This window comes from Podarcis muralis, chromosome 14 (genome assembly GCF_964188315.1).
Source record: "Podarcis muralis chromosome 14, rPodMur119.hap1.1, whole genome shotgun sequence".
In the NCBI taxonomy this organism is placed as follows: domain Eukaryota; kingdom Metazoa; phylum Chordata; class Lepidosauria; order Squamata; family Lacertidae; genus Podarcis; species Podarcis muralis.
Genome location: NC_135668.1, coordinates 47,044,973 through 47,072,491, shown reverse-complemented (window position 1 = coordinate 47,072,491; position 27,519 = coordinate 47,044,973). Strand labels below are relative to the sequence as shown.

The 27,519-nt window shown below is 45.2% G+C and overlaps 1 protein-coding gene across 3 annotated transcripts in view; it reads left to right on the top strand.

Annotated features, from left to right (window-relative positions):
- CLEC16A (C-type lectin domain containing 16A) overlaps positions 1–27,519 on the top strand; it is a 96,493-nt gene that overhangs the window by 15,233 nt on the left and 53,741 nt on the right. For all 3 annotated transcript variants that reach the window (XR_013390601.1, XM_077918639.1, XM_028706963.2), the window contains exons 6-17: positions 1,010–1,133; positions 3,752–3,926; positions 5,680–5,733; positions 6,912–7,025; positions 12,389–12,599; positions 13,462–13,567; positions 14,153–14,253; positions 19,791–19,913; positions 22,456–22,565; positions 24,249–24,293; positions 25,249–25,299; positions 25,819–25,947. Coding sequence is in view for 2 of the 3 variants with exons in the window: in XM_077918639.1 (XP_077774765.1) it covers positions 1,010–1,133; positions 3,752–3,926; positions 5,680–5,733; positions 6,912–7,025; positions 12,389–12,599; positions 13,462–13,567; positions 14,153–14,253; positions 19,791–19,913; positions 22,456–22,565; positions 24,249–24,293; positions 25,249–25,299; positions 25,819–25,947 (1,343 nt within the window). In the remaining variant the exon portion in view is untranslated. The remainder of the gene's footprint in view (positions 1–1,009; positions 1,134–3,751; positions 3,927–5,679; positions 5,734–6,911; positions 7,026–12,388; positions 12,600–13,461; positions 13,568–14,152; positions 14,254–19,790; positions 19,914–22,455; positions 22,566–24,248; positions 24,294–25,248; positions 25,300–25,818; positions 25,948–27,519) is intronic.

Sequence of the window (27,519 nt, the reverse complement as noted above, 5' to 3'; positions counted from 1 at the left end):
AGACCTTTACAGATTCATGCTTTGCAGGGGGTTGGAATAGATGATTCTCAGGGTCCCATCCAACTCTACAGTTTTATGATTCTATGATCTTCCCTTCCAGTGCTCTTCTGTAGCTGAACCCTGTGTCTGTTGCAGGGTGTGCTGCAAAGCAGCGGCTGCAGTCCTTTTAACTTGGCCAGTGCCCTCAGCCAGCCAGTCCCCCCCACTCCCGGCAGCACAAAGGGGAAACAGTGTCAGAGACCCCACAGCAGATACATCCATGTGGAAAAGAGTTCTCTGAAGGGAGGAGGTTTCTGACAACCGCTGCCCCCGAGTTGAGTTTGGAGGCTGCCATGCCATGTCACTTGGGAGGCGGGGGTGGGGGTGGGTTCAAGGTGGTAGCATGCACACAGCATGGTTTTCTAGTGCTATCTCCTCCTAACCTCTCTCTTCTAGCTTAGATGCTTTGTGCTTTAGCTACTGAGCCCTTTGGAGGATGTCTCGCCATCCCAATTCCTAACCCTGTTAACCATTGTCTGTTTTTTCCCTCCCTTTCTTCACTGATGATCCTGTGTTCCTTAATGCAGTGTCATGTAAGTCTGCTAATCACTTTGACTTTCAGCCTTATTGCTTTTATTCTTGCACTTTTGTCCAGTTCTTTAGAAAGTGAGAAATGACTGGTTTCACCTGCCTGTTTTCAGAACGATGCAGGAATAACTTAAATGTCACCTTAATGGACTTGTTTAACCTCATGAGGGACGGAAAATATGATGAACTGTGATAGATAACTTAGGCATGAAATAAATCTGGTTTGGGCTTCTGCTACTGAAAGACAGCCTATTTATTGAAAGGGATTCGTGGGTTGTATCCAGTACTAATCATACTCGGAGTAAACCCATTAAATTAGTGGACATGACTGACTTGGGTCCATTAATTTCAATGTATCTGCTCTGAGTAGAATTTATTTGATTTGCATTTTACTTCTTTTTCGAAATGGATCTTTTAAAAGATTTCTCCCCTCCCTCTTAAGTGGACAACCAGCCTATGCTGCACTACATACGAGACAAAACTGCTGTCCCTTACTTCTCCAATCTCGTCTGGTTTATTGGGAGCCACGTGATTGAACTGGATAACTGCGTGCAAACGGATGAAGAGTAAGCCCTATTTTCTAACTCGTTGTGAGGAGGGATGTCGCCTGATCCGAGGAAGCTTAGTCCGTTGTATTAAATCTGCATACATTGGCATATGCATTAAAAGAAAACAAAATCCCAGGAGGAAAGGGGAGAAGGGAGCTTGGTGCTAGTGGCTGTTCCATTGTGGCAAATGGGGCACTGCCCCACCAGCCCCCATCTCTGTTCCTCCAAGCCCACCTTTCTGGTTAACTGCAATAACGTATTTTTGGGGGGAGGTGGGGGTAATGTATACAATTTTTTTTTTGTTCTGTTCCCCCCCCCCATAGGTACTATTTCTTTTCTTTTCATTCTGCCTTTTTGTGTCTTATTTTACTCTGTGCACTTGTAATCATGTACTTTTCAGTCTTTCAATAAGGAGCAATAATTAAAAGCCTACCTTCCTGATTATAACCAGCCCGGGTGGTGGGAACTGCCTTCCTCCTTCTTTGTCTCACTTTTGTTCTTGTAGAACAGGGAGGAGGATAGGGGCATTTTTATTAATCATTATCACTATTATTTATCACACTTATTAGTTCCTTTTTATATTTATATTTCAGCTTAATGGCTTTGAATGGCTTCTGTTTTATTGTTTCAAATTTAGTGGGGTCCTTTTCCCCCCTCCTCCCCTTTCTGTCCAAACAGACAGAATTTCCCTTAATGTTCTAGCAATACACTAGCTAGCACCCTCTGACACTGACTCAGAATTATATATATTCCTGCTGGAAATTAGGGAGTGCCACCTCTTCCCAGCAGCTGTTGGCCCTCTGCACGGTTACTAGAGCCTCTGTGCCCTTGCCCTTTGGCCATGGGGCAATTAACTGCTGCAGAGAAGCTCTGCTTACGAGGGAAGGGATGTCACTCAATGGTAGAAGCGTATTATTTGCATGCAGAATGTCCCATGTTCAATTCCTGGCACTTCCAGGCACAGCTGGGGAAGACTTTGGGCTGAATCACTGGAAAGCCACTGGCAATCAGTGTAAACAGGACTGAGCTGGATGGGCAAAGACTCAAGATTTGCATTAAGAGAGCTCCTGATGTTCCTGTGCTCCCACCAGCTGCAATTATAGGTGGGGTCACAACAGTCACTTTGATCCTGTTAGGTGCATCTCAAATATTTGAAAGCATTCAGTCAAGCTGACAGAGATCTTTTTTGGACTTGTCCAAGCCAGCCACCTCTTGTTCTCCCATTAAAATTCTTATGGAATGCGTTATAAAAAGCACAGCCAGCAGCATACTTACTAATTGTGAAATGAGTCGTGTGGGACCCTGTCATCTTATTTTTATTTTGTTGGACTGGATGAGCCTCTGGGTTCTTTCCAACACGGTGATTCTATGATTCTAAGTAAGGGGCAGTTCAGGCATGTCACAGGCATAGCAAGTGAGCAAGAATCGACTTTCCACTTAACGGACAGTTTATGGGAAGAGCTCAACTTTTGCTGAGCAAAAATATACTTCTGAATAAGCTGTAGGGATGAGCACTGATAGGTTTTTATGAGGAAAGCATGGCGGTGGCTCCAAGAGAGCACTTTTAATTCTGCTGATTGTGGAGGAACAGTTTCTCCCCAGCGCTAAAAAATCTTCAAACGGAAAACTTTGCAGGAGAGTTGGGGGTTTTAGAGGTGAGAAGAGACAGCAGAATTCTTCCTTGACATCAGGCAGGCCCCTTCACTGTGTTCTTTTTGATGCCTGCTAAAAACATTTTTGTTTAGGCAAGCCTATAAAGACATGTAGAAGCCGGAATTTCAACACCTATCTTTTTAGCTGATAATTGATAATAATAATAATAATTTTTTATTTATACCCCGCCCTCCCCAGCCAAGACCGGGCTCTGGGCGGCTAACAACCAATAAAAAAACAAGTTGATTAAAATACAATTTTAAAAGATTAAAATACAACATTAAAACATTAGGATGCAGCCTCTTCACAGGAGGAGAAAAGAAAAAGAAAGAGGGGGAGGGAATCAAACTGATTCTAAGCCAAAGGCCAGATGGAACAACTCTGTCTTACAGGCCCTGCGGAAAGAAATCAGATCCCGCAGGGCCCTGGTCTCATGGTCCTAATTAGCTTTTGACTGTTTTTAAATACCTGCTTTTAAATGTATGAATGTTGATGACATTGAAATGAAATGAAGGGGTTCTAGTAACAAGATAAATAAAAATTTGAAATTATAAATTTGGGACGTAAAACAAGTAAGGATAATGATATGAATTTGCTGAACGAATTGTTAAAAAGGGATACAAAAAAGGGAGGCGTGAGGAAGTCAGGAAAATAAGTTAATCAAAGATAAGAAATCAGAAAAGAGTGATTTGTGTTTTATATTTCTGTTTGTGTATTGACCTTTTCTTTTTCCTGTGATAGGTTAAATGTTTGTACTTTTGTATTGTGAAACCCTGTATTGTGATGTTTTATATTTCTTCCTGTGTTTTTATTGTTTTTTGTGTGTGGTTATTTGTTTTTGTATTCTTAAACTTAATAAAATATTATTATAAAAAAAATAATACCTGCTTTTAGCAGCCTTTTATTGATAATTCTAATGTTCTATTTTTATTTTGCAAACCGCTTAGAGGTTTTTATTACAATCAACTCTCTCTCTTTTGCAGGCACAGAAATAGGGGGAAGCTTAGTGACCTGGTAGCCGAGCACCTTGACCATCTTCATTACCTAAACGATATCCTTATCATTAACTGCGAATTCTTAAATGAGGTGCTCACAGACCACCTGCTGAATAGCCTTTTCCTGCCTCTCTATGTGTATTCATTAGTAAATCAAGATAAGGTAAGGCATTAACCACCTTTTAACAACTGAGAGGTGTCAAAAGGACAAAAATTGTTGAAAGTAGTGTTATAGGGACTTAATTGTCAGTTGCACCTTTAAGGCTGCCTGAAATAATTCTGTTGAAAGAGCGTTTCTCTTAGCTCTAAAGGTATAACCGAAACCTTCTACTTCTTCTTTGCTAAACCTCGCACAGTTAGCCTTGTGTAACTGTTCTGTAGAAAGAGCTGCTGGTTCATATCTGTTACATCACCTCATTGTTTACAAGAAACCTGTTTGAACCCTTTTGCTTTTAAAGGAAAATAAAGGAGAAATGGATTCTTGGAATAATGATTAGGAGCCATCTGCAATTTTCCCTGAGCAGTAGTTGCGACAGAATTAGCGATAGGACATGATTGCTCTTTTACCAAGAAACACTGATGAGGATGTTGTTGTTTTGTGGGCAAATACCTGGGAAGCCTCTGCTAGGAAGGTGATGCCGGCTGTTTCTTATAAAACCACTGAGCCTTTGTTGTTGTTATTTTCCTGCTCCTTCTGAGCCTCTGGCTTTTAATTCCCCAGAGGGGCAACTGTGTGTCTGCCATAGACTTCATAGCATGCACCCAGCATTTATGGATGCTGGGGGTCAACGACAACCATCTTGACCTGCACCTCCTGAAGGCATCTCTTTGGCTTCTGCTGGAAATTCCATTTAATAAATGAATATCCCATTTTTGATGTTGGGGCAGGCGACCTGTTGCCCCAGGTGCCGTTGGACTTCCAGCAGCCAGTATGGGCAACGGTCAGGGTTGATGAGAGCTGCAATTCAACGCCATCAAGAGGCGAAGGTCCATAGCTCAGTGGCAGAGGATCTGCTTTGTATGCAGAAGGTCCCAAGTTCATTCCCCGGCATCTCAAGGAAGGACTGAGCTGGGACCCCTGCCTGAGAAAATTTGGAGAGCTGCTGCCAGTCAGTGCAGACAGTACTGAGCTAGATTGGTGGAGGTTCCACAGCCCTCATCTAAGGGGATCAAGATTCTCTCTCCACTTTTTTTTAATTACCCCACTGGGCTGAGAGGTCTGCTTCATTGTCACCCGGGGGGCTTCACTATTTGAGCCCAAGTCTGCCCAATCTTAGTCTGAGGCTCCAGCCTTCAGTACTAGATGCTAAATGTTGGATTCAGTAAATGGTGGTTTTGATCCATCAGGGCATGCCTGAATTTTTTAAAGAACAAGATGGAACTTCCATGTTCAGGTGCAGTCTAGCTATGGATAAAAGATGCTGGGAGCAGACAGCATTGTGGGAGGGGGTGAGCTCTGGGCTTCCTGGTGAGCTCTGGTTGGCCACTGGTGGCAATAAGGTAGTTCTTCATTCTGCATGCGATCTGGCAGGCTGTGCTCCCAAAGGACCAAACGTGGGCTTGGACACTTGTGCTGTGCTTCCCACTAAATTGTCTGAAGCAGCCAGCTATGTGCTGTACTCAGCCTAACTAGAGAAACACTCAGCCACAATCTTTCAGATGAACTGAGACAAATCTGTTGAGTGCAGCATCTGTGCACAGTATTTGCATCCTAGAGGCAGAGAGAGAGTTGTGATGGCTGAAGGGCTGCGAGTTATCGTCCAAAACACCTGGGAGTTGTAGTCCAAAGCTTCCCCAAAGCAGCTTGGAGATTTTGCAGATATATATTTTTAAGCTTTTTATTTCTGCATTGTAAACTGATACTAGCTATTAATTGAACACACTCACCACTTTTCTCTTGACCCTTTTCTCCTTAGGGTGGAGAACGCCCGAAAATCAGCCTCCAGGTTTCTCTGTATCTGTTATCGCAAGTACGTCTTTAAGTATCCATAGTTGGTATTTGGGGTATTGCTGATAATTTCAGGATTTTTGCGTGTCACTCAAAGTGTAGCACCAATAATACGTATGACAATTATGTAGTTGGGTCATCCTTTGGACATTTACCATTGTTATCCCGTGGATGAAAAAGGGTGCACAGATAGATAGACAGGGAGATCTAGACTTGGGGACAGTTTGCAGGCAGGGGAAGAGCAGTTATGGCAAGACCAGATTTACTTGGGAAAGGCTTTGCCAAGGAGCCAACATGCAAACAGAACATTGTGGAACAGCCGGAAAAGGACTGCACCACTACAGATTGCACGAGAGGCTTCTCTAGTGGAAAAACAAGAAAGATTTCTTTCAATTACATGCTGAAAGCTGATTTCATATCTTAATGATAATAGCAATGTTCAAATGACTCCTACGCATTTAGCTTTTAAGTAAGAATATCACATGACCTCAAGGGCATTCCTCTGAAACTTATAAATAAAACAGATATTTTAAATAATTTCACCCCCACCCCAGTATCATAGAATCATAAAATTGTAGAGTTGGAAGGTACCCGAGCATCTTCTAGTCCAACCCCCTGCAATGTAGGAAGCAACAAAAACAAAAACAATTTTTTTCCAGGGAATATGGATGAAGCAACGGAAATGTGTACTTCATGTGTGTTGCTTAATTTTAGTTTTCATTCAGTTTTTTTGTGGGCGTCTTTCTGCTGTTGTGTGTTATTTAAGTATAGGTTCTTGTTTATGTATATATATGAATGAATATATATATATATATATATATATATATATATGATTCATGAAACACCCAACCCACTTTAATGGAAAGCTACCACCTTGCCAATAAGACTTCTCCTGGTGTGCTAGCTTTCCACTGCAGGGGATTATTGATGTGGAGAAGCCTTCAAATATGTGACACTTCTCTCCCTGCCCTCTCAAAAAAAAAAAAAAAAAAAGGTGGGGGGAGAGTAAATCTGCAGCCCTGCACAGCCCTGTCCCAGGACTTCATTGTGCTCTTTTTGCGTATTGGAATTGGCACCCCAAAAAATGGATCTTGAGGGGATTGATAGTGGCCACCCAGACATGTTGTCAGAAAGCTGCTTGGGGTCCTGTGAGCAGCAGTTTCTTTCCTGACATTCTGCTTTTCTGCTGCCTCATCCCAGGTTTTCCTGATCATACATCATGCGCCTCTGGTCAATTCCCTGGCCGAAGTTATTCTCAATGGAGACCTGTCGGTGTTTTTTTCAAAAGCTGAGCAAGACATCCAGAAGAGTTCAGTAAGTGAAAGGAGCATGTGCGCCTTTGCATCCACAACCCCAGGGGGTTGGGTCAGGGTTTGTGCACCTGTTTTTGTTTAGCAAGAATCTGAGCGTGCGAGGGGGCTGCTTAATTTTTGCAGCTTGTGGTATGTAACAGGTGGCCAGGCCGCTTGCGTTTGGCAGACCTTGTTCTGTTTAAAAAAGAGAGAGAAGGGGGGAAATGTTGTGAGAATGTTGACCTGATCCTGTATGTGAACTGAAATATTAAAAGGAGATATCTGTTACACATGAAAACAATCTTGTCTTCGCAGCACATTACCTCATGCTACGTCTCGCCCATTTTTCTTCAAGTGGGTTCTGTTACTAGGAAATCTGTGGTCAGAAGCTTGTGGCCTTTTTCTGCTGCAGCAGTTTTACTTCCACCAAAGCTGTTTTGCAGAATTTTCTCGGGCTTGAGGTTTTTTGTTTTAATTGATTTATTTTGAACTGCGTCTGTGTGTGGTTGGGGAAGGTGGAGGTTACGCAGGACTAAACATTGTCTTCTTCTTCTTCTTTTTTTTAAAAAAAATAGTTTTTCTATGTAAATGTAACCGTTCAGAAAACCGAAATGTTCTATTGCTAATTCTGGATGTCCGTTTCCTATCAGGAGACGAGAGAAGAAAATGAAAAAAGATGCGCTTTGTACCTGCTTCACAATCTGGGAACTATATTGTGCACTGAGCAGCGTTTGTTAAGTAGGGCAGCGGAGCCCATCGGCCTCAGCCAGCACAGTCTGGAAGGTGCTGAGTTGGCCAGGACTGCAGTAGCAAAAGCCTTCATTTAGCAAAACAGAAAGTGGGCTTGCTGCTGTAGAACTGCGAGTGGGAATGGTGTGAAGTTGGATTATTAAGCACAGGGCTTCAATAAAGTCCTTCACCCATTTTCCTGATATATATTTTCTATATATCCTGGTGCATAATTGGAAGGGGTGAAGCTATGGCCCTGCAGAGACAAATAATGTAGCCCAGGGATGCCCAACAGGTTGATCATGATCTACCAGTCGATCCCTGGGAGGTTTTGGTAGATCACGGTCGATTGTTGGCTCCTCCATCCGGCCTTTCCCCGCCCTCTAGATCGCTATGCCGGAAGACGTAGTTCTCGCTGCAAGGCTGATTGTTTCATTAACGATCTCCTGGTGAACACCTTTTTTATTTATTTATTCCTTCGCCCTGATCCCCCTAAAAAACGGAATTTCTCTCCCTAAAAAAAGTTCAACAACTCTGACCTGAACACTCCCCCCCCCAAAACTGGATGTTCCTCAGTAAAAAAAAGCTCAACAACTTAGACCTGAGTAAAAAAATTCCTTCCAGTAGCACCTTAAAGACCAACTAAGTTAGTTCTTGGTATGAGCTTTCGTGTGCATGCACACTTCTTCAGATACAGTGTATCTGTGTATCCAGTGTATCTGAAGAAGTGTGCATGCACACGAAAGCTCATACCAAGAACTAACTTAGTTGGTCTTTAAGGTGCTACTGGAAGGGATTTTTTTTGTTTTGACTATGGCAGACCAACACGGCTACCTATCTGTAATTAGACCTGAGTAGTTTTAGATCTACTGCCAGTTTTTAATTGTGTGAGTAGATCACAGTCTCTTGGAAGTTGGCTGTCCCTGATGTATCCCATTTACTGCATATTACTGCAGTTGCACTCAGTACTGTGTGGGCGCCTTTGAAGATGACTCAGAAACTTCAGCTGGTCTTCGGGGCCACCCCCAGATTGTTCACTGGAGGCTCAGGTGGCTGAGAGTTCCTCTTTCCAGATCTGGACCCTTTTGCACAGAGATGGCTTGGCCTCTGTTTTCAATGCTCATGTAGTATCCAGAGCGGATTGTTGCAATGTACTCATGCACTCTACTTGGGGCTGCCCTTGAAGGTGACTCGGTGGTCAAAAATGCTCAGCCAGATTACTGGCTGCGGTTCTATTTAGAACCCGCGTAATCCCCGTTTGAAAACAGCCGTAATGCTTTCGAGTCAGTCCCTGGGACTATTTTAAGGTGCTCACATAATATTTAAAGCATGAAATGACATAGGCCCCAAATATCTGAAAGACCACCTCCTTTCCTACAGGCCCCGTTGGCTGTTAAGATCAACAGAGGGGGACCTCTCAGCAGCTGCACTGTCCTCAGATGTTTGGTGTGTGTATGATCAAGCAGAGGGTATTATTTTTGGCAGCCCCAAAGATGTGTAACTCCCTCCACACTTTCACTGTATTCATTGAATACTGAAAATGCATCTCTTTACCTACAGCTCACTTGAGCTGTATATTTGTAGGACCCGCCCTCTTCTTTTTGTGATTGCAAGGGTTGAAGTTTGGGGAATTTACAATAACAATAGCATCAGATGCCCCCACCTCCCCCCAAAAGCTGTTTGCCTCCAAATAAGAGAAACGTGTCAGAAGAAAGAGTACAGCCCGGCTAATTTTGTGTTTGTGTGCGTTGTGAAACCTCTGTAGCAGGTGTGGGGAAACCTCTGACTCTCCAGATGTTGTTGGATTGCAGCTCCCTTCATCTCTATAACTTTTGACTGCTGGCTGGGGCTGAACTGAGCTGGAATGAAGCAACATCTGGAGGATGACTGCTGTGCAGTTTTTGGCATTGATTCAGTGGGATGAAATGGAGCCTTCCTCACTGTAAGGAAGCTTACTGCAGCTACAGGGGGTGGAAGGGAGAGCAGAGAAGCAAGGAGCTAGCCCTGTCTTAACGAGAGTCTTCTGTTAGTGCGAAGGGGGTACGAGTGGCATTTACAAGCAAGGTATCTGAGCAGCATACGTAGTGAGCCTGGACATGAGAGGGAATGCGGAAAACAAGTACTGCATCTGTGTCTTCTTGGAGGTTTCTTCTTGAATCCTTTGTAGTGATAACAGTTTTGAGTCCAGTGGTAGAATCATTTCAGTCCAGTATATCTGAAGGAGCGTCTCCACCCCCATCTTTCTACCTGGACACTGAGGTCCAGTGCCGAGGGCCTTCTGGCGGTTCCCTCACTGCAAGAAGCCAAGTCACAGGGAACCAGGCAGAGAGCCTTCTTGGTAGTGGCACCCATGGAACGCCCTCCCACCAGATGTCAAAGAGAAAAACAACTACCAGACTTTTAGAAGACATCTGAAGGCAGCCCTGTTTAGGGAAGCTTTTAATGTTTGATGCATTACTGTATTTTAATATTTTGTTGGAAGCCGCCCAGAGTGGCTGGGGAAGCCCAGCCAGATGGGTGGGGTATAAATAAGAAATTATTACTATTATTATTATTATTATTATTATTATTATTATTATTATTATTATTATTGTCATCTGGAAGCTGCCTTACACTGAGTCAGACCATTGGTCCTTCTGGCTCAGTATTATTTACATTCACAAGGTGTGGCTCTCCAGGGTTCTAGACTAAAGTCTTTTACTTGGAGATGTGGTAGGATTGAACTTGGCAACTTTTGCATGCACCCTTCTTTCCCCCTGTTTTTTTACACTTCACAGGAGCAGCTTGAGAGCCACTATTTATCCCTATGAATAGATGCACACATTTTATTTTGTAGTAATTCGCAGTGGTAGAGCACACTGGTGTGTAGAAAGCCCCATGTTCAACTCCAGTTAAGGAAATTTGGAGTAGCAATTTTATTTGTGATGCTGGAAAACCGCTGCCAGTGAGATTGGGCAGCAGATGCCTGTAGAAAAAACAGAACTCATGCATGCAACAACATTTTTTAAAAATTGCATATGTATTTCAATCAGGTGGAAGCTTGGTGAATTGCACCCGCAACTAGCTCTTTATTTTTCTTCTTCAGAGCAGCAATAACTGTTTTCTGGTTTTGCTTGAAGTGTTCAGGTGTTACAGAGGAGCGTGCTTGCCTTGCTATGAGATGTTTCAGAAACCTGAGAAGTGTGATTGTGTTCCCAGCAAGGGGAGGTGGCACGATGGGGTGGTCTCGCTGCCTTGCGGTTGTCTTGGGTCAGTGAGTCACGTGCCTTCACAATATACACCGCATGACGTGAGGCAGAAGTCACATTCGGCACTTACCTTCCTTCCTGTCAGAATGGTTTCCACTTGTTTCCTGCCCGAATCGGATGTGGCTCGTTCCTGCTGCTTTCTGCTTAGCCTACTTTCTCTCCTTCCTGTAACCTAGAGGTGGTACTTAGCTAGCATGGTTTGATTTCTTATTTTCCTAGCAGGCACCCCAGCCCAAATGTTAAAAATGCATGTTTCGGTGATACAGTGGTACTTTGGGTTACAAACGCTTCAGGTTACAGACTCCACTTACCCAGAAATAGTACCTCAGGTTAAGAACTTTGCTTCAGGATGAGAACAGAAATCGTGGCACGGTGGCAGCAGGAGGCCCCATTAGCTAAAGTGGTGCTTCAGGTTAAGAACAGTTTCAGGTTAAGAATGGACCTCTGGAATGAATTAAGTTCATAACCCAAGGTACCACTGTAATACACTATTCATTTTGTAGGTGGAATTCGGACTTTGCTTGAAACAAAACACAGCCGTGGTTAAGGGGAAACGCCAGCTGCATTTGAACATCATGCTAAACTGCAGATAGGAGAGGTAGTCAGCTGCATTTAGTTTAGCTTTCTGGCTGGTTTCAAAACATGCCAACTTCAAACCATGGGCTGTGAAACTGGCTTGTTAAACTGGCCTAACTTAACCACAATCCCCAGTCTGGACCACCTAACAAGCTGAGACTCACAAAAAGCATAGCTAAGTGCTCATCAGGGATGGGGAGCGTGTGAGCCCAGGGGTAAGGCTGTCAGTAGCTACTAGCCACAATGGCTATGTTTTACCCCCAGTGTTGGAGGCTGTGTATCTCTGAATACCAGTTACTCCTTTAGACGTTGAATGGAATGAAGCAATGGGCTAACCCTTACTTGACTCCATGCGTCAGGTAGGGAGCAAGTCGCCTAAGTGCTATCACACCTCGCTGTTTTGGACTAGGAAACCTTTTATGGTTCCAGTTGAAGTTCTAGACACAGGATGTTTCCAGATGACCTGTTCTTTGAGCATTCATTCTGATGTGCTTGCAGGGCGGCTAGATGACGTTGTGTTAGAGTTATGCCACATTTTCCAGTGCATTTTTCTGTAACTTTCCCTATCACACAAGTCTGATATTTAGGGGAAGCAGGTTTGTTGCTCAAAACCTCCCAATCAGCTCTTAAGCATTCCACCTGAATTTGCTGGTATGTGATTGAACTCCACCCAGAAATAATGGCATGGTAAATGCAAATTCTGGCATGGTAATGGTTTTCCCCAAGCCGAAGTTGGGCCGCTTACATGTTGCTGTGTGGCTCTGTAAGGAAACACCTGGAGTTGCTTTGCCTCCTGCTAAAGAGTAACGCTTACCTTTGTCAAACATTTTAGCTCAAGACTGGCATCAGATGCTTCATTAAACCTACAGAGACCTTAGAGAGATCCCTGGAAATTAATAAGCATAAGGGCAAGAAGAGGCTGCAGAAGAGGCCTAATTATAAGAACGTTGGGGAGGATGAAGAGGAAGAGAGGGGGCCAGAAGACGCCCAAGAAGGCACAGAGGGCCTGTCCAAAGGCATCAAGCCCACTGGGGAGAGCGAAGGTAAGCATGCCAGTAAATGAAAACCACAACCAGTAATTCACCAATTCCTACTGGGGGGTTATCTTGTGCACATTGGAGATACATTGTGTGGCTTGATTTGCAATGGATGATTCTCCTCTGGAGAACAGAACTTGTTTCCCACACTTGGTTAATTTTGGGTTTGTTAACTCCCTATTATTTTGTCTCATGACCTGAATACTGTCAGTTGACCCTAATAAAGGGAATGCACCTTGGTAGCTCAGTCAGTAGAGCAGATGACTCTTAATCTCAAAGTTGTGGGTTCAAGCCCCATGTTGGGCAAAAGATTCCTGCATTGCAGGGGGTTGGACTAGATGCCCCTTGTGGTCCCTTTTAATTCTATGATTCTATGACGGATTGCCTTGTGACCAATGCTCGATATGGAATTCTGCCTCAAGCACCCTTTGTTTATTGCTTGTAACACTTTTGTGAATCATCTAAGTTGAAACACTCTCTTGCAGAGCTATAAAAGGTAACATACAATTCACCTTTTGTTTTCTGTACCTCTATGTAAGGTGAAGTGACGTCGTACATGGTCTACTTTCCTTCTGTCTACCCCTCCTCTCTCTTATTAAAAAAACCTAGAATCCCTGTGAGCCATCGTCATGTGTTAAGTTTATAAATCAGTAGTTAATAGGACCTCTTCACTGTTAAGATGTAACAACTCTGTTCTAAGTGATCCTGAGTGCTCTTTCTTAAGAAAAGCATTATCAGACCAGACCAGCAGCCTTTGCAAGAATTCCAATGGGCAATAGATAAGCCATTAACCTCTGACTACCCCTGCAGACTCTTAACAAGTACAATCTCCCTAGAAATGTTTCTAAATGAGCTGCTGTTTCCACAGAAATCGAGATGGTCATCATGGACCGATGCCAGTTGTCTGTCACTGAGCAAAACATCACGGATGAGGAAAAGAGCGCAGCTGCTTCCGAAATGTCAAACTGGAACAGGTACGGGAGTAGATTTGGCACTGTCAGCCAAGCTCCTACCTGAACACTAGGTTCTCCAAATGATGCTGGGATGCCCAGCTTCCAGCATCTCTCACTCTGGGCCATTCTGGCGGGGGCTGATGGGAGTCGGAGTACCACTTGTAATTATCTTTTCTGCTTTTCCTCCCTCTGCCAAGCCGCTATTTTAGCTAGTGCCGCAGCTGAAGGCCAAATTGAGGCCCACGTAATCTCCAGCACACCTTCTAGTTTGAAGTGCTGCCTCTTGCATTTAAGCAGCCTGGTGGTGTTAAGCGACGCTCCTGAGTCTCTGAATGGAGCAGTTCAGTCCCCTTCCTGGAAAATGGAGTGGGAAACGTCTCCTCTCGCCCTTTGTAAAAGCATCGTGTACATTGAGGGTGTGCTTTAGTTATAATTACCCGGAAGCTGTATGCCAGCTCCCTCGGCCAGTAAAGCGAGATGAGCGCCGCAACCCCAGAGTCGTCTGTGGCTGGACATAATGGTCAGGGGTCCCATTACCTGTAGGGTCCTGATACATGGCTGCTGGAATGTTCCCCTCACAAACACTCATCACCCCCTTTCTTCCAGGCCTTTCCTTGAGATGGTGTATAATGCCCTGGAATGTGCTGAATTTGATTACTACGCTCTCTTTGTGCTGTGCCTCCTGTACGCCATGTCTCATAACAAAGGTAAGACTGAGCCCAAGAGTGGAGTTTCAACTCCCATCAGCTCTTGCCAGCATGGCCAACCGTTGGGGTGTGATTGGAACTGTAGGCCAGCCTTTTCAGGGGTGTTGTAAAAAGCTCGTGATATGGGTTTGGTCATGATGAATTGGTCAAAGCCAGCACTTTGAATTGGACTTGGAAACTGGCAGCCAGTGCAGTTGGGCCAGGATCAATGTAATAGGCTCAACCCGTCTTGCCCCAGTGAACAAGCTGGTTGCTGAATTCTGCACCAGCTGAAGTTTCTGAACCGTCTTCAGAGGCAGCCCAACGTTGCAGTTATCTAACCTCAATGTTACTAGAGAATAGGCGGCAGAAGTTAGGCTATCCCCGTCCAGATAGGAGTGCAGCTGGGCCACCAGCCCAAGCTGCTGGAAGGCACTCTGTGCCGCCGACTTGGGCCTCGAGGGACAGCAAAGGATCCAGGAGCACTCCTGCCACTTCTTTAGAGGGAGTGTAACCTCACCATGAACAGTGCCTCAGCCTTATCTGAATCGAGTATCAGTTTGTTGGCTCTCATCCAGTCCATTACCAAGGCAAGACAACGGTTCAGCACCTCCACTGCCATACCTGCAGGCGTAAAGGAGAAGTAGAGCTGTGTGTCATCAGCATTTTGCAGACAATGTAGAGAGTCACGAACACCTGAAACCACATACTGTTGAGTCAAACCCACGGATCCATCTAGCTCAGTACTCTCTAGGCCAGTAATAGAGAGTCTGCGGCCCTCTAAATGCCTTTGGACTTCCAAATGCTCATCAGGCACAGCCAGTACGGTCTGTGGCCAAGGATGAAGGGAGTTGTAGTCCACACAACACTAAGGGGATCACAGGTTCTCCATTCTGGGTCTGGCGGCTTCTCTCTGAGAGGTTTTTTACTCCTCAACCACAACCTGAGATCCTTTCTCGTTGGAGACGTCTGCTGTGGAACCACAGGGTTGGCTTCCCTGGGGACCCTTGTTGGACTATAGCTTCTGTCACCAGGCTTCGGCCATGGTGGGGCTAATGAAAGCTGGGATCCAAAAATCAGCCAGCAAAACACATGTCCTCTGAGCTGTGTATTGTCCTCCACAGATGGGGGTGGGGGTGGGGCTGGCTTGATCTAATCCAGACTTTAGCTTTAGAATTCATGGTAAGTCCCGAGCTTTTGTGTGGTGAAGAGTGGTTTTGTGTGTATATTGGATTTAAAAAATCCCTGGGAATCTATGACATAAACTGTTCTTGCTTACATTTTCCCCATGGATATTATTTACAGAGTATCGTGGTAGTTGAGCTGCAGAAAAAACAGTAGAATTTTCAGAACAGTGTAATACTCTTTTCTTGTGGGTGACCCTCTCCTGATTTTATTTAAATAAACATATGTATAAAACATCAGTTTCACTTCATAGGTGTTCTTAAGATTGGAGCAGCCAGTCCCTCATTTGTGCAGTGTAGGTTGAAAATGATTTTACTGGCAATGCTTGGCCAGTTGAGTTCAGGATTGGTAGGCATTAAATGGAGAGGAGCAAATTGTCCTGATTTCATGACGGAAAGATTTCTTTGGCTATGTATAACTACGACAATCAGCTTTTTGTGCACAGGGCTTAAATATTACAAAAGGTTCTTACTGTACCATGCATTGTCAAGCAAGGATGGCATTTTGAGACAGCCTCTTCTGAGAAATTGGCTTGCTGCGTTACAGGAACAGCTTGCTATATTATCTGGCTTTAAATTACTTGGAGGCACAAACAAGCCAGTAGTTCCTTCTGTCAGCTCCATTCCCCAAATTTGTGCATGCCTACGTGCTGTGCTGCAATGGTTGTCAACCTCTTTAGGTCTCAGGACTCAATTTTCACCCCAGCCTTCTGCACAACACCCCCTATCCCTGTTACATCTGTCTGTCTGTCTGTCTGTCTGTCTTCTGCTTCTTTATCACTCACCTTTCCTGATCTGGTTCCAGCCTCCATCCCCATTTTTCTGTTTGCCCTCCCTTATCTTGTCACTTTAAAAATAGATAAATACAAGAAACAGTGCTTATGCCCCCAGCAGTGTTAGAAACTCAGATATATAAGCTAGGTGCCATATGGCTCCTTAAACGAGGGTTACAGTTGGCAAAACCGAATGTCTCGTTGCCATTTTGGGGCCAGACTGCTCGAAAGTCGCATTTTTCAAGGTGACTTTTTGGCTTCTGAAATTCATTCTGTTTGTGCAGATAAAATATAACAGGTAGGATTCTACAGTCAAGATCCAAGGATCCCCTGGTAGGCACCTTCAGATGGTAGAGACGTCAGGCGCCATCCTGGTGCCCGCACATTGTCACTTGGTCGCAAGTGGCCGATAGGCAGGTGCAGAATGTGCATGGCGAATATCAAACGTTGACCCTCAGTGTGACTCACCTGAAGTTGACCTACAACCCATCATTGCAGCCTTGCTTAACCTTGTGTCCTGCAGACATCAGACTCCAGCTCCCATCAGCACCAGCTAGCACAGTCAATAACCAGGGATGCCGGGAGTTGTAGCTCATCAACTTCCCATTGGGAAATGAACATAAGGAACTGGCAGGAATAGCCATGGTTGATTCTTTCTTTCCTTGTTGTGTTTCTGCAAGGAGTGGAGAACCTTCTGGAGCAAGAAGGCTCACTGGCTGCGATCAACCTAAAGCAGCTCCGCTGGGAAGGGAAGATTAGGTGGGGTTGTTGGTGAGGGGCAGGGTGATATCAACAGCCTCACCTAGCAAGGGAAGGGAGGGAGGAGGCTGGAGAGGCAGCAAGGTGGGCTGTGCAAGAGGACAGCCAAAGAGGTAGGAGCACCCCTGAAAAAAGGAGGTTGGTGGGGGTTCCAGGAAGCTCCCATGCCTGCTAGGTAAGATCCCAGACCTCTCTCCAGCTTCACTCCAAAGCAGTGTCCTTAATGCCTAGTCAGGTTTCCCCTGAATGAAGGTGCAACCACCTGGGGAAACATAATCTGATGAAATTTGAGACACTAGAGGAAAAACAGGAGTTTGAATTAGCCGTACCAGAGCTTAGGACACCACAGTATTCCTATCAGAGAAAGGAGTGGTCTGGGGCAGGGGAACCCTTCTTTCTTAGGTTAGATGCTCTTCACTGCCTCAGGTTCCTTTTTTGTGTGTGGCCTGCCTGTCTTCAAAGTAACAGCAGCAGCCCACCAAGGCTTTTATGTTGTGCCTGCCTTGTTCTGTCAAATACCAGCCTGCCGTGCTTAAGATCAACATATACTACTGATGGTGGGGGTCGGGGTGGATTCAAGGTGCTCTAACCTCTTGGTGTGTTGAAAAGACTAGTGGATCTTGAAATTGGATCAGGGAGGCCCAGATCTAACTGGCTACTCAGTTGTGAATCTCACTGGGTGCCCTTGCTCACCCACCTCCAACTCTTGTATATCCCTCATCCTCACTCCTTTTGCTGCATTGCTGGGTCAGGATAAAACAGGGTGATTCCCCGCGTACACCGCCACCCTGAGCTCTTTGCAGCCAAGGCTGAGATACAACTGTGATGAATCATCAAGGGTTAGACCTGATCAAGCTTGTTATGCTAGTGCCGGCATCCCCAAACTTGGCCCTCCAGATGTTTTGGGACTACAGTTCCCATCATCCCTGACCACTGGTCCTGTTAGCTAGGGATGATGGGAGTTGTAGTCCAAAAACATCTGGAGGGCCGGATTTGGGGATGCCTGTGCTAGTGTATTCTGAAACCACAAGCCCATAGGCTCGTTTCCAGCTAAGCCCTACTCACATTTGACCCATTGCAGTTAATGGGCCTAAGTTAGTCATGTCTGTTAACTTCAGCTTTGAGTAGGGCTAGCAATTGGCTGCAACCCATAGACTCTGTCATGGAACTGCTCCATATACTATGTGATATAAACAAGCAAAGTTGTCTGTCTAGGTTCCAGCCCTGCAGCTAGACTGGACTGAAGACCTATAAACCCCAGACGATTATCTCCATTCACAAGTCTTGTCATGTTACTCAAAGTTTATACGTAGATCTTCGGATAGATGAGTGAGAGCCTAGCCTTATATCAGATGTAATGCCGGAATCATTCCTAAATGCAGGGAAAGAGATGCTTCCCGCTTAGCAGTTGGATTAACATGCTATTTTAGTGAGCTGCAAACAAGCGTCTTGATACGTTGAAACCAGTCTTTGGCCCCCATCTGCACCATGCATTTAATAATAATAATAAATTTTTATTTATACCCTGCCCTTCCCGGTTCAGAAAACCAGGCTCAGGGTGGCCAACAACAAATTTAAAACACTTAATTGATGCAACGAAAAACAGCATAAAATACAGTACAAAATGTGAATAACAATAAATTCAGAATTCAAAAATCAGTTTAGAGGGAGTCTCATACCTCTTCAAGCAGTTGTGGCTCCTCCCAAAGAATCCTGGGAACTGTAGTTTGTCAAGGGTGCTGAGAGTTGTTAGGAGGCCCCCTGTCCCCCCCCCCCCCCCCCCCGTACAGGTGCAGTTTCCAGAGTCCCCCGGGAAGAGGGATTAATTGTTAAAGCACTCCAGAATTTGTAGCCTTGTTAGGAGAATGGGGACTCCTAACATCTCTTAGCTCTTTTAACAAACTACAGTTCCCAGGATTTGGGGGACGCCATAGCTGTTTAAAGTGGTATGCTCCTGTTTTAAACGTATAGTTCAGATGGAGCCCTAGCGGAATATGCTTTACTCAGCCTTGAAGTCTTCACTAGAGCCTGGATAGCTCAGTTGGCTAGAGCATGGTGCTGATAATGCCAAGGTTGCAGGTTCGATCCCTGTATAGGACAGCTGAATATTTCTGCATTGCTGGGGTTGGACTAGATGATCCTCAGGGTTCCTTTTAACTCTACACTTCTATGTTTCCATAGTTCTGTTGAGAGTTCTGATCAGTCTTTGCTGGCCTAGCACAAGGCACCTTCCACCTGTTGTGGGATTTCAACTTTCCTTCCAACTGGGCGAGATATTCTTTAGGGTTTGTTGCTGGGATCAAGGCTTAGTTTGGGGGATGTGTTATCATTGCTGTTATCTGGCTTGCTAAAAGACCACCTGGGCGGGGGACAGGTGAGGCCTGATCCACTCATTCTGCTCCTTTTAAAAATAGTTACTGACCAGGCAGTGCCCATCAAGGCAGTTTCGTAACCCCGGCAGTGGTTACCAAGGTTGTTATCAAGATTTTGCTTTGGTCTTATCAACCCTGCAAAATCAGGGATTGGAAGCGTCAAGAAAACATGTAAACTAAAGGTCCCAGGGAGATCTCTGGTGCAGTTGGGTGGTTGAATTGGTGATGTTGATCAGGACATTTTGTGCCTCTAAAGACTTATGGGGAGCGCTGGGAGGATTTCAATTGCTTTTATCTTTTTGTTTCTCACTGCCTCCTCGTCTTTCAAAATCTATGTGTGGGTAACTTGGGAAGCTGGTGTTTTCCCAAGGCCTGGCTGCCTTTCTTAATTACTGGCTTCTTGGTTCCTTGGAAGTGTGCTTTGGCAAACTGTCACATAGCTGCAATAAACACTTTTTCTGTCTTCAAAGGAATCGAGCCAGTCACGCTGGAGAGAATTCAGCTCTCGGCACTGGATGCTGAGGAGAAGACCTCGTACAATCACGTGCTCGCTGAAAGGCTCATCAGGATAATGAACTATGCCGCTCAGCCAGGTAGAGGGTTTTTGTCAATCTTCTTTTTTGTGCTAACAAGTGCTGAAACCAAGAGTATGCAAAGCACCATCCTTTGTGGACCAGAAGGGCTTTTGCTATAGGGTAGCCATTGTCGGCCTATTGCCCTCCAGGCATTTTAGAACTACAGCTCTCAGCACGTTGGCAAAGACTCCTGTAGGACAAATTTACAAGCCTAGAGCCTGCTTTGCTTTCAAGACAGGAACTCGGAAGCTGTGTTTGACGATGGAAGCACGAAGCAGCAAGCCAACGCCAAAGACATCTTCAAGCAATGACCATAGCTCACATCAGCAGTAGCAGAGAACAAGAAGGCATTGACTCTCCGCCTCTTGAGGCAAAGTCTTCATGTGGGAATGTAAAAAGATCAGTTGTTTAACAGAGGATGTTGCGGGCAGAATCCTACCAGAGCTCAAGGGGAGCAATTCCAGATACAGTGCAGCCACTTACAGCAAACGTCTCATTGAAAAGGGGTGTGTGTGTGTGTGTGTGTGTGTGTGTGTGTCTACAGCTTGCTTCTCCAAGTCCCGTATTGAGCAAGAAAGAATTTGGAATAGGCGGCAATGCTGACATCCCAGATCCTTTCTTCCTTGCGTCTTTTCAACGAGGCGTTTGCTATCTGCTGCCAAAGCAGAAAACAATTATGCAAAAGAAAAGATCTTGCAAGTTCAGCAAATTTGCATAATTTATACAGGCATGGGATTTATACAGCTTTGAGACCGTTGTTAACAGCATGGACCACACCAGAGGTTGGGGAGGAGTAAGCTGCCGCACTCCAACTATTGACAGACTCCAGCTGCCTTTATCCCCAGCCAGTGTGTCCAGTAATCAGGGCTGATGGGAGTTGGAGTCAGCAGCTGGAGGGCCAGGGGGTAGCTGCCCCTGCAATACACAAAGCACAGGTTTTGGGACTGCCTAGGCAGGTGATGAATCTAACCCCGAGCCTTGATATTCAGCATGGACATGAGATTCTCTCTCCCCTCTGCCAGGGAAGCTTCTAACTTTCATCGCATGGGGGAGCTGTGATCTCATGCCCTTCCAATTAGGTCATGAAAGGCTGACCTGGTTCACATGTAACACTAAACCAAACCATGGCTTAGTGGGAACACGCGGTGGGCGGTTCATCTTGCCCCAGACAAACTCTGAGCTGTAACCAGAGGTTTTTGCCTTTCTGGCTTACAGCTCCGTGGTTTGCTTGGAAGAGAGACAAACCACGAGCCTGTCAAGCCAGCCCACAGCTTAGATCGCTGCAGTGCACCGGCAGAAGGGCTGGAGGAGGAGCAAAGCCGCCGTGATCTCCTCTCTGGGAGCCTGCTTGTTCATGTGTTTGCATGGGTTGGCCTAGCATTATGTGGGAACTGAACCGTAGCCCTTTTGATATGCCCAGGTATCTCAGTGCTTTTCACTTGCGTTTGTAACCTGCCGCCTTACTGTCTCAACTGCTGCTCTTTTACTTGCGTTAAAAATGGTTGAGAACGGCAAGGGGCAATATAAAATATTTAAATATATGAAGTAAACACCTGTTGTTAATAATAATGACAACAACATTATTCGGCTAAAAGAGGCTCTCGGAGCTGCTCATAAATATCTGTGACAGTCCCAACCATCAGGTTCATGATCTTAGGAGATACAGTCAAACCTCGGTTAATCTGTTCCGGAAGCCCGTTCGGCTTCCAAAAAGTTCAACAACCGAGGCACGGCTTCCAGTTGTTTGCAAGAGATTCCTGCACTCAAGCGGAAGCCGCGTCAGATGTTTGGCTTCCGAAAAACATTCAAAAACCGGAGCATTTACTTCCAGGTTTTTGGTATTTCAGGAGCCGAAACGTTCCAAAACGGAGCCGTTCGAGAACCTAGGTTTGACTGTGCAGTGGAACCTCGGTTTTCAAGCGTCTCGGAAGCTGAACAATTCAGAACCTGAACACTGAAAACCCAGAAGTAATTGCTTCCGTTTTCAAACATGCCTCAGAAGTCAAACAGCTTCTGAGGCATGTTTTTCATTCCCGCCCCCCCTTGACTTTGCAGCCAGCCCTTTGATCCTTGGTTTTCTAATGTTTTGGAAAATGAACTGTCTTCTGGAACAGATTATGTTTGAAAACCAAGGTTCCACTGTACAACAGGGGGGAAAAAGAGATGAGGGGGGAGAATGCCAAGGTGGAGTTAAAAGTTCTTAGTTGTAATGGTCTCAGTGAATCGTTCTGTTAATCTCTAGAGAGCGCGGCTGCTTTGGCCAAATTGTGAGTTTGGGTTTTGTTTGGACTAAGCTGGATAGGCTTCCACACTACTGCAGAAGAGAAACAACAGTTCTTTCCCAGTTCTTTTCCATGCTCCAGTGTTTGTTTGAGTACAAGAAGTGTTTTGCATTTTGTACTTAAAACATGCCACAGTGCTGAGATACTTGAATTTGGCTAGTGGTGCTAAAGCGCTGGCTCGTAAAGCTGTGACGTCAGCAACTTGATCTCAACAATGCAATGAAGTTTTTCCTAACTTTTTCCTGTTCTCCTCCCCACCCCCCACCCCCAACATACAGATGGGAAAATTCGCTTGGCTACATTGGAACTTGGCTGCTTGCTACTGAAGCAGCTGGTGATGTCCAAACACGGTAGAATTATAAAGGATGTTCACCTCGCCTGTTTGGAGGTGAGTGAGTGCGGGGTTTGGACACCTTTTTCCTCTTGACTGCCAAGGAGTGTGGTGGAGTCTCCTTCTTTGGAGGTCTTTAAGCAGAGGCTTGACAACCATATGTCAGGAGTGCTCTGATGGTGTTTCCTGCTTGGCAGGGGGTTGGACTCGATGGCCCTTGTGGTCTATTCCAACTCTATGATTCTATGACTGCTGGTATGAAAGTGTCAAAAGTCCTCTGATTGCTAACAGTCCATCTTTATGAGTAGAACTCTGTCAAGGCAGCACACATAGTAAAAAGATGAAATGAAATTTCCAGAATACGTTCATTTTTTAAAAAATCTAAGACTTTTTTCTTTGCTAGCAGTTCTCTAAACCAGCGTTTGATTGCCTATGTACAAGCAGAACTGAGAGCAAAGAGTTAGGAGTCGAAGAAACTGCTACAGCTCTGTCACCAGGGTGTGCCGAATCTGACTGCTTTGTTCCACATCATTCCATTGGTCTGTCTGGTTTCATCATGGTCTTGGGAAGGGAAGGGGTAATTTCCCAGTCTCGAGAACATTTCATCAGTGATGCTAGGGATTGAGCCTGGGACTTACTTATTTTATTGTATTTATTAGATTTATATACCGCCCTTCATCACAAGATCTCAGGGCTGTTCACAAGATAAAAATACAGGGCAAAAGCGCAAATAAAGAGTTAAAATGAAAACGACACAACGTACGAACACCAATATGCAGGCTGTCATTGGGTTATAGTTGCTATTGGTACACGTTAGCGCCTTCCTCTTAATACGGGCAACCCCCCTGTTTACACACGTCCAACTGTGTGCAACTGTGTGTACTCTGATCACAACGAACCCAGAAATGTCAACGTCTCTGAATATGTCGCTAAAAGGGCAGAACGGGGTGTTTGCAGGCTTTTTCTATATGTTTCAATTACATGTAATTTCAGGGACGTGGGTGGCGCTGTGGGTTAAACCACAGAGCCTAGGACTTGCCAATCAGAAGGTTGGCGGTTCAAATCCCCGCGACAGGGTGAGCTCCCGTTGCTCAGTTCCAGCTCCTGCCCACCTAGCAGTTCGAAAGCACGTCAAAGTGCAAGTAGATAAATAGGTACTGCTCTGGCAGGAAGGTAAACGGCGTTTCCGTGCGCTCCTCTGGTTCGCCAGAAGCGGCTTAGTCATGCTGGCCACATGACCCGGAAGCTGTACGCCGGCTCCCTCGGCCAATAAAGTGAGATGAGCGCTGCAACCCCAGAGTCGGTCACGACTAGACCTAATGGTCCGGGGTCCCCTCTACCTTTACCTACATGTAATTTCACTGATGCATGTGGTGCCTCGGAACGTAACCCCTGCGTAAAGGTGGGGGGCTGAACACATCAGAACCTTTCTGAAGCAGTCTGGATTCTGCCCATCTCATCAGGTAGGGGTAGCTGACATGGCGCCCTCCATATCTTGTTGGACTCCAACTCTCGCCGTCCCTGATCGTTGGCTGCACCACCTGGGGCTGATGGGAATCCCGCCCCCACCAAGTTGGCCACCCCTGCACTGGAGAGTGCCATAAGATGTCCTCCTCTTTCTTTTAACTGGCTTTCCAGGGGGGAAGCAATGGTATTGGGGAAAGACATTTGCTGCTTTTAAAGCCTTATTGAAAGCTGCCCGCCACAAAGTAGAACTGAGCCGTATCCTTTTCTTTCTAGGGCGCGAGAGAAGAAAGCGTTCACTTGGTGCGGCGTTTTTATAAGGTACAGTATTCTCATGCTTTCCATGTTTCCCTAACCTCTGAATACAGGGGAAGATAGAGGGAGCCAGCAGGGAACCTTTTAAAGTACACGGTTGCCTTTTCGTAGCTTAATAAGAATAGAACCTAAGACACCACTTACTGGACAGGAATTACATGGTGCTTTCACCAGACTCTGGTAAAGCCAACATGGTGGACTCCTCTAGAAAATGTTGGACTACAACTCCCATCATTACTGGCTATCGGCCATGTTGCCTGGTGCTAATGGGAGCTGTAGTTCATCAGGGCCAATCCCAATCTAGACCAAGGGTGGGCAATTCTGAGGGCCAATGAGCCGCGTATAGTCAACAACACCATCTCTGTAGCCTTTGAAGTCACCTCATGCTAGTAGAGTTGGTAGCAGGTTTCTACCATAAACTATACTGGTTTATGAGCACAAAACGGAAGTGCTGCCGCTGCCTTCAGCTAAGTTTTTCTGGCCCCCAAGACCCTACCTATTTTGGTGGCGGCGGCCAATGGCTGGGGTCATTTTGCCGCTGCTGCTGCCTTGCATGTGAGTCGACCCTTATCTGACTTCCTTTTTAAAGGTCTGGAAGTTTATAAACAGGAAGATCAGCAGAAACGGCCTCTTTGCCAGGCATTCAAGCCATTTTGTGGCGATGACCCATTTCCAAAGCTGTTTTGTTTAATTGAGGCCAGGTGCCATGTTTTTCCACCAGAGGCAAATCAAGCAAGGCACCCACCAGGCGTTTAGGAATCGCAGCCTTGACCGGGGGAGATAAACAGCTGGCAGCTTATCCAGATAAAGGGAAGCTGTAGCTCTTTTCATTCCTAGTTTGGTCAAAAGTGGTCCTTGAAGAATGTGGGTAAGGTGGATAAGTTTTAAGACCATTGTATAATGAGAAGCGGAGGGAATGTTTATGGAGGGGCAAATGCATTCCTCTTGTTTCCTTTTACAGGGCGAAGAAATTTTTCTGGATATGTTTGAAGATGAATACAGAAGCATGACTGTAAGTAATTCATGAGATGGCCATGTGGATGGAGAGGGGCAAAAGGGAATGTTAACATGTCTCATCTTAGAGTACCACACTTTAAAATAATAATAATCTGGAGGCTAAACAATAATTGTGTGCACACATATGTAGAAATGTTAAAATACTCAGAACTCATAGATTTATAATGTGTGAAGTTATCAAAATTCCACAGCATTTGCTTATCATACATAACAACATCTTAGACAAGGCATGGAATATCAGCACAGTGGTAAATATGGCAAATTATCATTTGGTTTGACCTAACAGGCTTTACAAGATGGAAAAGTTCCATGTACACAATTTTTTGTTGCCTGACGTAGTATGATTAGCTAGTTTTTAACTATTATTATTTTAATAGTTAGCTACTTTTTAACTATTATTATTTTAACTACTTTTCCGCAGGAAGAGGGTGGGGAAATAGTATTAAAGGTACAGTTGCTTTTAAGGTTGCGCTTGGGTTTATGTCACATGTTAAGTGTGAAATTCCTTTCCCAGCTTAAGCCCATGAATGTCGAGTACTTGATGATGGATGCCTCCATTCTGCTGCCGCCAACAGGAACCCCTCTCACTGGGATTGACTTTGTGAAGAGGCTGCCCTGCGGAGATGTGGAAAGAACGCGGAGGGTGAGATTTTTTAAAATTCAGTACATTTTTATCCCCCTTTCCCTCCCTCAAAGGAGCTCAGAGGTGTGGGTGTGTGCAGAAGCCTTCCCCAATCTGGTGCCCTCCAGGTCTCTGGGGTGCAGTTCCCATCAGCCCAGGTCAGCATAGCCAGTGGTCCACAGTGACCTGGCAGGCAATGACAGAGAACTGCTCTGTTGTTGGCATCTGTCTGTCTCGGCAGAAAATGGAGCGCACCTCTGGGGGTGAAGTCAAATGGCTGTGTTAGCACCGGAGTGACCTCCTTGGGGCTCAAGCCTGGGCACTGTGTATGCTCAGCCAATATGATGTCCAACACTGATACTGACTACTGTTTCGTAGAATTCTTGGTCAGCGTGGTGGGAGGATATAGAATTGCTTCATAAACCCATCTTATTTCGAATGAATATATGTACAGTGGTGCCCCGCAAGACGAATGCCTCTCAAGACGAAAAACTTGCTATACGAAAGGATTTTCCGTTTTTTGAGTCGTTAAGCAAGACGAATTTCCCTATGGGCTTGCTTCACAAGACGAAACGTCTTGCGAGTTCTTGCGAGTTTGTTTCCTTTTTCTTTAAGCCGCTAAGCCGTTAATAGCCGCTAAGCCGCTAATAGCCGTGCTTCGCAAGGCAAAAAAACCGCAAGACGAAGAGACTTGCGGAACGGATTAATTTCGTCTTGCGAGGCACCACTGTAAATGAAAATATCAAATGCTGTGGAACAGTGCTCATGTAATAATGAAGAATTCTACAAAAGAGTAGTCAATATCCGGAATCACTGTTCAGTGTTGGACATCATATTGGCTGAATACACAAAGCTTCACAGCTTGTCTTTCATCATACAATGTATGGTACCTCGCTTCATTTAAAGATTTTCAGAGACTTTTAGACTAAAGATTTCATCTTGGACTTGTTATGGTTTGAAGGAATTCTATAAAAGATTGTCTATTGAATATGTACAAGGTCATCGTGTTGCCTAGACATTGCTGACGTTCTCTTTGCAACACAGGGGTTTGTTTGTCACCTCTGCTTTCCAGCCTATCCTCTTAAGAGCTGGCATAGGGCAGAAAGGACTGTGGCTGCACTGCCCTTGGCATCCTTTCTTTCTGTAGAAGCTGCCATGGGGACAGGATCAAGGCAGCAAGCCTGTGTTCTCTTTCCCCCAGTAGTTTCGTTGTGTTTTTTGCAAGGCTTGGCTGGGAAAGAGCTAAGAGAGTGTTGGTAGCATTAGTTGCTGCCATGCCATGGAGTCCTGTTGATTAACCAGAAGGGAGAAAAGAAAGCCACACTTCTTACTCTCCTAGAAAGCCCCACATTTGCTACAAAATTTGGGAGCAACACGTCCAGCTGTTCTGACATGGCTGTGTGTTGGGGTTGATGATTGCTGGCATTTGACTTCTTGGTGCAATCAGGCCCTAGATAAACAATAAGCCAGAGAGTTACAGAGGTGTCCTCACCACCACCTAGAGATCTTTAGAGAGGTCCCATGTTGCTCTTTGCACAACAGACAGGTTAAGCACACCATTTACATTTTCCAGTTGCTTCTTGACACCTCTCT